The 12,551-nt window shown below is 42.3% G+C and overlaps 1 protein-coding gene across 6 annotated transcripts in view; it reads left to right on the top strand.

Moving 5' to 3' along the window:
- LOC134157329 (ferric-chelate reductase 1-like) overlaps positions 1–10,680 on the top strand; it is a 60,724-nt gene extending 50,044 nt beyond the window's left edge. For 2 of the 6 annotated variants that reach the window (XR_009962282.1, XR_009962283.1), the window contains 3 exons: positions 6,536–6,644; positions 7,737–7,817; positions 10,595–10,680. Coding sequence is in view for 4 of the 6 variants with exons in the window: in XM_062606163.1 (XP_062462147.1) it covers positions 10,595–10,644 (50 nt within the window). In the remaining 2 variants the exon portion in view is untranslated. Of the gene's footprint in view, positions 1–6,535; positions 6,713–7,736; positions 7,818–10,594 lie in introns of those variants that run through there. The other 4 variants (XM_062606163.1, XM_062606169.1, XM_062606172.1 and 1 more) reach the window with 3 other exon arrangements.
- Positions 10,681–12,551: the final 1,871 nt, after the last annotated feature.

Here is a 12,551-nt window from a genome sequence, read left to right as displayed (position 1 = left end):
GAGATGTCTAAACTCAGCAACATTTGGTAAGGGGTGTTACTTTACATGTCATTAGTGACCTAAACCTTGGTGGCAAATCAGGGTCATTACTAGCAAATTCTAAGACACTACAGAACTTGATGTTTGGTGGTGAAGTTCCACCCGCATCATTCAATAGAAATCAATATTTCATTTCAGTTTTCACCTTTGGAACTGGATGACCTTAAGGTCCTTTCCAACCCAAACCATTCTAGGATTCTAGTATGTCATTGTTCATCTGTATACACAAGCAGACTATCCCCCTCCACACTGGGATTAAGGACTCATTAACATTTTGTTCCTACTGTAATCCACCCTGAGGTTTTGTTCAAACTTGCAAAGACCCCATTTTATTTTCCAGTGAATATTTATAGTTTAAATACTAATATATGCCTCATTTGGTCAGCACCCAAAATTAAAAGCAATACCACATAAATGCAAATATGAAGTTCAAAGGCAAGGGTACTGAGGTCTATCAAGAAGCAGATTGCATGGGAATTGCAATGTCTTCAGTTTATGGGTTTGAGAATAAGTTCAACCACAGCACTGAATTAAATAAATAGATTCTTGCTGCAGGGAGACAGTCTTTCTGTTTAATATTTCATAAGTCAGTATAGCCTGCCTTATTGCATTTTTGACACACACACACCCCAACCCCCCCAAAACCCCCAAATTTATTTCATCTTTGTTTTCAGTGAAGTTACTCTTAAAATTTAAGGGTGTCTGTGGACTTCAAAATGCTTAAAAGGACTTAAAGCAGCAAAGGATTACATCAGAAATAAGGAAGTCTGGTTTGGGTCAGAATCTGTCCTCTGGTATATATAGGATTCCATTCTCAATGAGTGAAATGAGATCAGTATTTCAAGTTGAAAATAGAATCAATGGGATTGCATCGCCTTGAATTTTTATGATCTCAAATGTTTTCCTAACTTTATGCTCCCCAATGATTCAAACGCTTTTACAAACCTTACTGTGGATGTTATATTCTCACAGACCCAAGAAGCAGTTATTGTACCTTTCCCGAACCTAAACCCCCAAACAGTTTCTGCAATGTTGCTTACCTTTTTAAGTGGCCATTATTAAGGAAGGTATTTAAAGCCCATTTTAAATTGTTTAAATCATACATATCCCCTTGCTCGGCAGGATTTGCTGTTCGCTCAGTAGGTTGTTTTGCAGTTCTCTTAATCCTATTTTAAATGGGATTTACGTGCAAGAGAAGAAATGGACCAGCTGTCATTTTGTCTGCCCCTTAAGCATGGAGTATCTGCAGTGTTACGGGTTAGATCAGTGAATCTGAGCAGCTGTGTTTTCAGTCTGCAGGATTCTTAGAACAAGGGTTTCCAGAACTTTATGCCTGGCAGAAATATAACCAGGAAGCTACCTCCCTATTCTGCGAGTTGAAGAAAAAAACCCAAACCTAAAATACTTTTGGGAGAACAAGGTGTTAGCCTGTGTTTCTGTAATGGGCAACTGTGTCTCTTTTGGTAGAACAGATTCTCTGAGTTATGCAGCAGAAACTGTTTGTGGTATCACAAGATGAATCAGACAAGTTGTATTCTTTTTGGCTTCACTTCTTCCTTTGTTCATTTCCATTTTGCACCGGGTGCCTAATGTAGGAGTAATAACGAGAATCTAAAGCACAAGTTGTGTTCTGAACTCTTACAGAAAAGTGGGTGGGAATTCAGAAGAAGCCTATATCCTGAACCAGAACCTAGAAGGAAGACCACAGAAGTGCTTTCACAGCTGGAAATGCAAATCCCTTTGTCCATTTCCAGAGCAAAGTCTTAGTATTGGCATCAAGAACCGTAGGGGCTGTCCCTGGCCCTCCTCTACAAACAGAGCCATCCTCAGTTCTACTCTGACTCATTTCACTGGGATTTCTTTTGAAATAAACCACTAACTTAAGGTAATACATGTACGGTGAGTTAGAGATTGTTGTACTAGCAAACAGTTGCTTCTGAGAAGAAACATCTCATTAAAGGTAAGGAGCACGAAGATTTCACTTTTCAAACTCACTTTTCTGAGGAGGATGGAGTTGGCCAGATTGTGATCAGTTGAAAATATGGCCTATACTTTCTGGAAAGGGTGGTTACCGTGTTCATGAATCACTTTTGTGAGCATCTTAAGTCTGGTTATTTCCCTTTGTGATGAGCTGCCTTCTCTAGCTCTGTTTGAATCAGGGGAAGGGTGGTTTGGATTTGGTATCAAAGCAGATCGTATGTTCTTACAGTGAGTAAATGTACTGCCACTATGCATCTGTCTGCATGTAGCCTTTGAATCTTTGACAGTGGAGGAATGATGAGGAGAGGAATTCTGTTGAAGTCCCCTCACTAACAATGTCTATTGCAGCATCCTGACAATTGAGAGGTCTTATGCCTGGGATACCTCAACTGACTGAGAAATGGTCTCTTCTCCAACCAGAACCGAGGTTTTGAATTTTCAAGAGGAAAAATAAACCAAAAAGAATAGAAATTTGAAGATCTAACTCCTTCTGTTTATTCCAGGTGAAATTCACACACATAGACAACTAACACCTTAGGGCAGTTGCTCGCCCAAATTTTTTTGGAGACTTTCTCTTTAGCTGTATGTTATTTCCCCAAAGAAACAAGGTTTGTCTGTCTCAAAGGTTGGTTTCAAAGGCCATTCCATCATTAATCTGCAAAGTACTTCCAGCCGTTTCAGTCAACAGTGCATTAATGCTGCTCAGTAAGCAGCAAACAGCTTTTGTCTGGGCAAAGAACTCTTCTGGGATTCATCATGGGGCATTTTTTGGTTTCTTTCCCTAAAAAGCTTAAGACAGTTACACTTCCCAGTGACAGAAAACTTAGCCCTCAGTAAATAGAAGACTTGAAGTCCAGGGGAAGACTACCAGTCAGAAGCAGCTCCTACCACATGGAATTTGTTTTACTTTGACCTCATTTTTTTCATATTATAACTGCCATTTTCATGTATCCATCAAGTCGTAAATTCTAAGCTAAACTGGAAGGTGTTTCACAAAAAATGTATGTTGATAATGGGAGAAAGAGGATTTAAAGTGAGGATAACCTAGAGAGACAAAGTTAAAGCAACTATCCCCAGAATATTATTTTTTATACATAAATATAAAATGTATACAATATTTATACATATATATAATACCTAATAATATATAATGCAAATATAGATAAAGTTACTAGTAATTAGTAAAGGTATTGGGTGTCTTTGTGGGTACCTGTTCATGTTTAAATATTGCATCTAGGGATACATGTAGCTACCAGACTAGTTGTGTGTAGCATGTCTTTGGGAGACTTCTGCAGCTTGTTTTCCTTCCATGGCTCATACACCTACAGCTGTATAGCCTCTCAGTTTCTGTTGGTCACCAAATCTTTAATCTAATGATGAGAGTCTAATGGCATGTGGGATTGCCTGACTGCTATCAGCTGAATACAATTTGAGATGCTTTCTGTTATAGTTTAGTCAGAGTCCAGATTGTATGAAACCAGTATGCCTAAAGATGATAAGTCGTAGGGAAAGGAGAAGCCACATGTTCCTCCATCAATTATACAATATTGGAAATTATAAAAAAAAGGTGTATTTTTAGGCTCTTAGAGGAAGTTCCTAACAAAATCCCTGCCACCTCTCAGCTGGGATTCACATTCTGTCTGAAGGCCAGGTCTGGAGAATTAACTTGCTCCTAGGCAGGTCCTTTAACATAATGAATTTACTGTGTCCTGTCACTGAAACAAAACATCCCGGTATCTGTTTTATACAGTTTTATGAAGCTAAATTCTATATTCTTTACTAGTTTGAGTAGAGGCACACCCTGGGAGGAAAAAAAAAACTTGGACTATTATGTTTCTGTTGGTACAACTCCCTTCCTGTTGCTATTCATAACCATGAATATATTAAGTCTTCAAAATCAAACTAAAGGAAGAGACATTGGTTGTTGCCTTCAATTGTTCTTAAAACATTATTTTAATAGTATTTTATAATAAATCTAATGGTCAGATATCTTTCAATATTGTAGAAAACCTTCTGTTCCGTGGTAAGTGTGTGTCCTATGTATATAGTGGAGCTTTAAATGCTAAATTGTGCTAAATACAGATCCTCCTGCCCCATCTTCTAAAATTACACAATGAACTTTGTCGAAGTCTATTGATTATATATATATCGTGTGTGTATATATATATATATATACTAAATATTTTAATCAGTTAAGCGTGGTTTTCATAGCCATTTCCATGTTCCCAGACACTTGTCAGTTCTTGGTCTCATGTATTTTGGGAATGGTTTGTGAAACCCTGAAAGTGAGAGGCTCCACACAGCAGCTTTAACAACCTGTTGTCTCTCATTTAAACCCCCCCTTCAGTGACTAGTTTAAGTGTAATAACTGTGGTGGCACTAAACGTGAGATTCCAAACACAACGTGTTCAGGTGCTGAGAGATGCGATGGGATTGTGTGTGTTTGCTTTACAAAACATAAACTGAAATAAAGGCAACCACAGAGAGCTTGAAGTGCTCAGGCTCAGGGCCTTGAGCGTGTTGTGGAATGCATTGCTTGCAACCTGGCAGTTTCCAACTGCTGCACTACACGCTTCCAAGAATAGTGCAGAGTTAAATCCTACCCAGCCAACTGCATGGGGAATTCTTAGCAGGGCTCTGAGAACCACCTTTAGTTGTTGTGTAGTTTGGTTGTGTTCCAGTAGGTGAATACCCCATGGCCAGGGCCAAATCCTGGGGCACATAACGTGGGTAGTGTGCTGTCCATAGTAAGGTATGCTGTGTGACATGTTCTTCTGATGCTCTTGGAGGACACAAGGAGAACAGTGGTGGCGTGTGGGTCTCATAAGCCTCAGTAGGATTGCAGAGCAAAATTAGGGCCTTGCAGACATATTTCTGTGACCATTTAGTGCCAGGAGTGGTTTCTCTGAGTACAAGTGCTGCTGGTGGAAGCCTTGAATGTACAGATGATTTAAACTAGAGGACAGAGCTGAAGCAGGAATTCCTTAGGAGAAAGCCTTTCTGCAGGTGGGGCTGGGAGCGTGGTGGTGCAGAAGAGCCAGGGACAAGGCTGGAGGTGGTGAAACCGTTCTGCAAGTTTCCCTAATGACTGGCCTCTTGTTTGCAGGCTGAAGGATGGAAGCTGTGTGGGCTACATCAGCTGATTCCCATCTCCTGAGGCATGGGCAGTGCTCCTCTGGGAAGCTGCCTAACCAGCCTGCGCCTGTAGCAAGCTCTACCCTGAGCTCTGGAGCTCAGGTGTTTTGCAAGAAGAGATGAACCTTATCTGATAGCTCTCAGCAGAGCAAAGAGGAGTTCCTGCTTTCTCCTCCCACACTTCCAGCCACATTTTCCAGCCATTCTCCTTCCCCTATTTTGTGAACTGATGGAACTCACCCATCTGCCAGGAGAGCAATTAAAAAGAAAACCCAAAATGAAACCTAAGCCCCCCAGTCCATGAGTGCCCACTGTGCCAGTGAGCTGAACAGGCTTGATGAGAACAAAGACATTGAGGTGCTGGAGCGGGGCCAGAGAAGGGCAATGGAGCTGGTGCAGGGCCTGGAGCACAAGTGTGATGGGGAACGGCTGAGGGACCTGGGGGTTCAGTCTGGAGAAGAGAAGGCTCAGGGGGGACCTGATCGCTCCCTACAACTGCCTGACAGGAGGATGGAGCCAGGAGGGGCTGGGCTCTGCTCCCAAGGAACAAGGGATGGGACAAGAGGAAACGGCCTCAAGCTGCACCAGGGCAGGTTTAGATGGAGCTGAGGAACAATTCCTTCCCCAGAGGGTGCTCAGGCATTGGAACAGGCTGCCCAGGGCAGGGCTGGAGTCACCGTCCCTCCAGGTGCTCACACACCGTGGAGATGAGGCCTCAGTGCCATGGGTTAGTGGTGGCCTTGGCAGTGCTGGGGAGCAGTTGGACTGGGTGAGCTTAAAGGGCTTTTCCAACCTGGTTGATTCCATGATTAGGGAGTAAGAAGGAATGGGATTCTGGCTGGGAGAGCAGCAGTGGGAGGAGAAAGCTGATGGAGGAAAAGCAACTCTTCTGGCAGCCATGAGTTGCATGATGAACTCAGCTATCTTGCAGGCTCAGCCTAACCTTACTACAGTGGTCCAGGGACCATGAGAGATCTTATGCTGACGTGTATTATGAGCATGTGTGCTTAGCTATTTATCTGAAACTTGAAGCTGCTGTGAAAACACGATGACCTCAGACCCTGGCAATCCTTCCTGTGCTCCAGATACTCAGTATCCCGTGCTGTGGGTGGGCAAAAAATATCCCACGTACAATTTGTTTGGCGTAAGCTCTTCCAGCTATTAATGGGAAAAAATAAACAGTGATAAGATTATGCAAAAACTATTGTTAGCAGAGCTGATAAGATTACTTATGGCAGATAACACATGTTGCAAATGAATTTTGTTCAGTGAAGAAGACCTAGTTCTTTTGGTGAGGAGTTTGTTATCTGGAAACAGGGGCTGAGAAAAGCTCTTCACTTGTCGCTCAGGCTGATTTCAGCTGTCCCCTGTTTGTCTGCAGGTCATCTGAATAACACAGGGGCTCTGACTGGCTGACGCCTGCTGTGTGGAGCTCGAAGTGATGCAGCGCAAGCAGCTGAAGCTGAACAGTCATCCAGATGCCTGTGAGAGTAGGTCACCTACTTGTATTTTGCAACAGATTCAAACATTTCACTTCTGCTTCTCCTAGCAGCATATATTTACTTAACCCCTTACCTTACCTTAGAGGGGTGATAATTAACTAGGAGCAAAAAGAAACAACTCTGGTATAATGTGGTTTCCTTTATTTTTCTTGTAAGGTTTGTTTTGATTGTGAGGATTTCAGGCTTGTTTCATAATATTACCTTTCTGGTGAGAAAATGTAGCTATCTTCCTTCTTTTCACCCAAATCTGAAGTAGATCCTCTGGGTGAGAGTAAACTCTTTACTTGGTATTCACTTAGGGTGATACTGCATGAGAAGTTTATAATGGGTGTGTGGAGCTGAGGAAAAGCATCCTGCCTCCCTCTCTCAGTCCTGGATGTGTATCCCCACAGCTTATTTGGCTACGTGCTCACTGAATCCACTCACTTAAGGTGTCAGGGAGCTAACCAAGTAACATGGTGGCTGTTGCTGAGCTAATGGGTCAAATCATTGAGGGGTGCTTAAATGTGGTAAAGGAGGAGGGCAGAGGGTGGACCTGTGGCTACTGGAAAGTGCAAAGGAGGAGTAAAGAGCATGAGAAGGGAAGGGAGGAGCAGGAAGAAAGGGAAGTGGTGGAAAACTGTTACATAAACTAGGCTGTCAAACATAAATTTACCTATAGAGGCAGTTTAACATGATGTGGGGAAACTCTTTTCTTCCTCCTGGAGGCTGAAGGGGCCTTTCAAATGCTGCTGGCGCATCAAAGGCTCCTATTTTATTATCCTCTGTGGATAGTGCAAAAAGTAATCAGTGAGCCAGTGCAGTGAGGAGACTTGAAGAAGCTGGCTCTTGGGGTTTGGATTAGAAATGTAACCCACATTTCTTGTTTGTCATCGTCACTGGATTGGACACAATGAATTTTGGAGTTTGAAGGAAAAATCAGGAACACTCCAGCAGTTCCAGTTCACCATTAGCATCCTTTAATTTAGTGGGTCTGTTCTCTTCTTTTGGCCAGTGCAGCTCAGGCTTGTGATGACAGGCTGACATTATCTTATAGCTGGTCAGTGCTTGTATGACAAGTTCCACATCCTCAGTTTCCAGTGGACTGTCAGCAATGGGAGAAGAACCAAGGAATGAGCACCACACACAGTAATCTGTCCCTTCCCTGAAGGAGCACCACATGTCAGCATCTGTGTCAACACTTTTTCACATAGGTTACTCTTCAAACACCAGTAAAGGTTAATAATTAATTAGTTTATATGTATATGTTTTTCTTCTGAGATTCAAGGATGTTCTTTAGGTAAATACCCTTTCTCCAGTTGTATGAAGATGTGTACCATATATCACAATAACACTGGTGCTCCAGCCCCTCATCATCCTCATGGCCTCCTCAGGACTTGCTCCAGTAGCTCCATGTCTTTCTTATGCTGGGGACACCAGCACTGCACACAGTGCTGCAAGTGGGATTAGAAGCAACTCTTCTTCCAAGTTCTCATTCCTTTGACTGCAGCCTTTTGCCTTAAATGTCCTTGCCATTATGAGAGCTACAGCAAAGCTAACAGCAACACCTGAGCTGCTGGCTTGTACTTTCTTCAGCCTGGTAACATCTGCTTTCCAAAAACCCTTGGGTGAGCCTCAGCCTCATGCACCTCCTCCTCCCGCTTCTGCTCACCATTATCCTAATCCCTGGTCTTTTTCCTATCTTATATTAATCCTATAAACCCTGAGCAAATCTGTCTACCTCTGTGGGTCCATGGTGACAGCTCCCAGGGTGCACAGTCTGCTCTGACAGGCTGCAGGCAAAACTGACCCCCAGTTTGAATCCCTCACCTAAGCAACTATGAAAGCCTCAGAGCAGCTTTAAGCACTTGTAGGACATTCTGGAAGAACTCCTTTCATACTGATCCCTTAAGTTGGGTACAAGGTGCTTGCTGTGTAGGACTGAGTGAAATGTAAATGCCAGTTTTGAAAACAACATGAGCAATATAGATGTGTAGGACAGACTCTGAATATGACTGAAGCAACCAGGGGTTTACTCTGGTGACACAGAGCTTTCCAAGAGGAAAGTGAATCAGCAAAACATCTTGGCTCTTGATTCTTCTTTTTTTCTCTTCTAGAAAATGACTCTAAATCCTCTGATTAACCTTTCATTGGAAGGAATGATCCACTTGTGATTTTCTACTTCTTGTAGGGAAAAGCTGTGTGTAGTACAGCTTGTCAGAAACATTTGGTATAAAAGGCACTGCCATGGATCCTCCTGTGCTAAATCAGTATTTTCAGATCAACTTTCTGTCCTGGTTCTCCTCCCCTCCATATACTGTTACGTGCATCCTCTGAATGAATCATACATTTACTAGAGCCTACAATTGATTATTCTAGATTAACCTCTTGGTTGTATTTTTTATCTAGTTTTGCCTTTAATTTACTTACTTAATCTTTGGAGTAATGAGCCAACAAACCTGTCTGATTTAGAGGAACACTCCTAACTAGTGAGAAGGTATCTAATTTAGTTACCTCTGTTATCTAGATACCCTCAGTTTCAGACCTCTAAGTGGGATAAGAATGATCTTAATTCTTTAGTTTGCACATCTTTAATTGTTCAATTACTTTGTCATTTAGTCATTCTAGATAACTGGATCCTCCCAAGTGAGGGAAAGGATTACAGTTCATGAACAAGGTGCCTTCTCTTGCCATGTGGATGTGGAATAAATAAACTCAAGCAGCTGGAGATGTCAGGCATTCTCCTTTATCTGTAGGCTGCAGTAGTAGTCTGCCTGGGTTAATCTCAGCACTTTAGAAGTTTACAAGGGGTCTTTGGTGGCATCTGCCTCCAATCTGCTTAATTGCAAAACAGTTAGATTTGCCTAATCAGGCTTTTGGGTTTTTCCTTGCAAACTCTGGTTTCCAAGCTCATATCAATTACAAAGTGTTATGTAGGAATAGCTGAAGATCTCTATTTTCCTTTGGATTTATATCAGCCCATACAAGGACTCATATCATAAGGGTTCTTCATTAGTACTTCATGTGTGCATTCCTGGTGTCCCAAATGTACGAAGAACATGGAGCTGTTGGAGCAAGTCCAGAGGAGGCCATGAGGATGAGCAGGGGCTGGAGCAGCTCCTGTATGGAGACAGGCTGAGAACATCGGGGCTGTTCAGCCTGGAGAAGAGAAGCTGCGTGGAGACCTCAGAGCAGCTTCCAGTGTCTGAAGGGGGCTACAAGGATGCTGGAGAGGGACTCTTCATCAGGGACTGTAGTGATAGGACAAGGGGTGATGGGCTCAAACTGAAACAGGGGAAGTTCAGGTTAGATCTAAGGCAGAAGCTCTTCCCTGTGAGGGTGTTGAGGTGCTGGCACAGGGTGCCCAGAGAAGCTGTGTCTGCCCCATCCCTGGCAGTGTTCAAGGCCAGGTTGGATGGAGTCTTTGGTAACATGGTTTAGTGTGAGGTGTCCCTGCCTGTGGCAGGGGCTGGAACTGGATCAGCTTTAAGGTCCCTTCCAACACAAACCAGTCCGGGATTCTGTGATTCTATGATTAGCAGTGTCTCATTTTTCCTCTGACAATAATGCCTCCATGGGGCAAATAGACCCTGGAAGTGACCCTCTGCAGTTCAGAAATCACAGACTGCTCCACGTGTGGTTTGTACTGTGAAGAAAGTGATTCTCATTTTCTTTGCTTAAGGCTGACCTGTGTGAGAGCCATGCTGTAAATGACAGCAGTAATTCACAATTGTTATAATTCAAAACCGGTACTGCTTAGAGCTAAACCAACCCTACAGTGTTCACAGCAGTTGAGATTTTGATGTGCCATTTTGCAGGAGGAAGACTGTGATTGTTAAATACGACTGTATGTGGCCTCAGTGTTTTGATCTGTGGCACTCATTTAAAAACAGGAAGTGATTGAAAGTAACTGTATCTAAAACCTAAATCAAAGTCAATGGGTACTGTCTTCCTGGTAGGTATCTCGATCAGTTCTCGCTTGAAGGCTAACATATCGGCTGGGCAATGAGGTAATCATTGAAATTCTTTGTTCCTTTACAAATGAGTACAAAAATGCTAGCAACTTACAACTTCTCTTCTTTGCTGTATAAAAACTCTTTGCAGGAGAGATTTGTGATATAGGAGAAGAAATTGATAAAATTCTGAAGACAAGCTGATCACCACAATTAGTTTATTGTGGATTTTCTCACCCCTCAGCACCATGAGGGATCAGAATTAGTGTTCATAGTCCTGCATTAAATGAAAATCAAGCAATGCTACACAGTCAAGAAACAGTTTATATGCGTACACATCATACTGGAGTGTGACAGTTCCTAGTGAGTCCTAAGAAGCCATCTGAACTGCTGTGACCCTTGAAGGCAGTACTAGCTGCTTCCACAAAGCCTCAAAGCCCTGGCTGTGGTTTCTCTCCTTTGCAAGGTATCATTTTCTCTTCAATGGAGAGGAGTAATTATTTTCTTAACCATTGTTTAGTACAATCAGCACAAGTGTGTTCTGCTGCAGAAGTTGCTGCTTTAACCTGTAGCACTTACTGCATTTCAAAACTCCTTACAGAAACTTGCATTGCTATTTAAAGATGTAGATAGAATAACCCAGGTAATTTCTGGCTTGTCACTCTAACATCATCAATTCCAGGCCAAGGGTTGTGTAGGCTTGTACAAGACCTAATAATGCATTAAAGTGAGATAGTGAGTACCAATAGATGGGGAACAAATCCTGTCACTCATCTGATGTTCCTTCTGGGAAAGGCAATAGAGTACCTACATTATTTTCATTGATGCCTTCATTAGGAACCAAACTGACATCAAGCCAAGTCAAGAACAGAGAGGTGAGAGCTAAGAAGTAACTGTATCCAGACTGTATGCTCCTAACCAACATCCGTATCAAAAGCAGTCCTCTCTTTAGGAAGGATGAAATTCCTCAAATTAAGGAACTGCCCTGAAACCTCATGGTGCTGAGGAGATCTTGGGAGTCATTCTGGATAATCGTATCAGTATTAACTGATGATAGCAAACCTGTAGCTAAAACGGTTAATGTTCTAACGAGAATGGAAGTTCCTCTGTATTTGGGAATGAGTACAACTGTTGTGGGGAATGCGTTGTCCAATTTTGCTGGCAAGGTATCAAGAAAGATGCTAAAATCTGAGTGGAATGTTATGAGAAGAATGATAGAAGGATTTAATAGAAACTCTATTCTGCAAAAGGAGCTTAACTTCTTCTGTAGGAAGTTAAGTGGTTCTTCAGGAACACTGTAAGAAACAGCAATTTGACAGTGAAAGGCCTCTTGCATTAGAAAAATGATAACAAAATTCAGTGACCAGGTGTTGCAAGTGGGAATTTCTGCATACCAGGAGCTTTTTAACATGGATTTTAAGCAGTGACTGTGACAAGGTCTGAGCGCAGTCTCCACTGCTGCAGACTAAAACCAGCAGATTCCTTTGGCCTTTTAATGGATGGACAGTAATACTGGAGCAGTGGCAAAAGCAAAATGATGAAACCTATGACAAAAGCTGACAAATTTCTTAGCATCTTCAGGACAAAGTGGCAAGTTAGTTAGATGATATTAAAGGGGCTTAATCAAGGCTCAGCCAAATTTATTATCACTGTTTTGGGCATTTATGACTATAAAGGCATCAAAAATCCCTGACATAGGGCTGGTATTCCCTTGTCCCAGCCATTCCATCATTCCAGCTATCTGAAACACTCTTTGCTCTCCCACAGTTTTCAGGTTATGAGAACACTCAAACTTTCTCTTCTATCTCGGACAACACTGTCTGGTCTGAATGAGACATTTCCATGTTCTTCTCTGAAGACGAAGTTTCCTGATGATAGCTCACAGACACAATTCAGACTGCTGGTGGGAGTAAGACTCTTCCCTTAAACTAAATACCTTTAGTATTTACACCTAAACAATACA

Source organism: Pezoporus occidentalis, unplaced genomic scaffold (genome assembly GCF_034315485.1).
Source record: "Pezoporus occidentalis ecotype Australia unplaced genomic scaffold, CSIRO_AGI_Poc_V1 ctg94, whole genome shotgun sequence".
NCBI lineage: Eukaryota > Metazoa > Chordata > Aves > Psittaciformes > Psittacidae > Pezoporus > Pezoporus occidentalis.
This window is presented reverse-complemented; position numbering and strand designations above follow the sequence as displayed.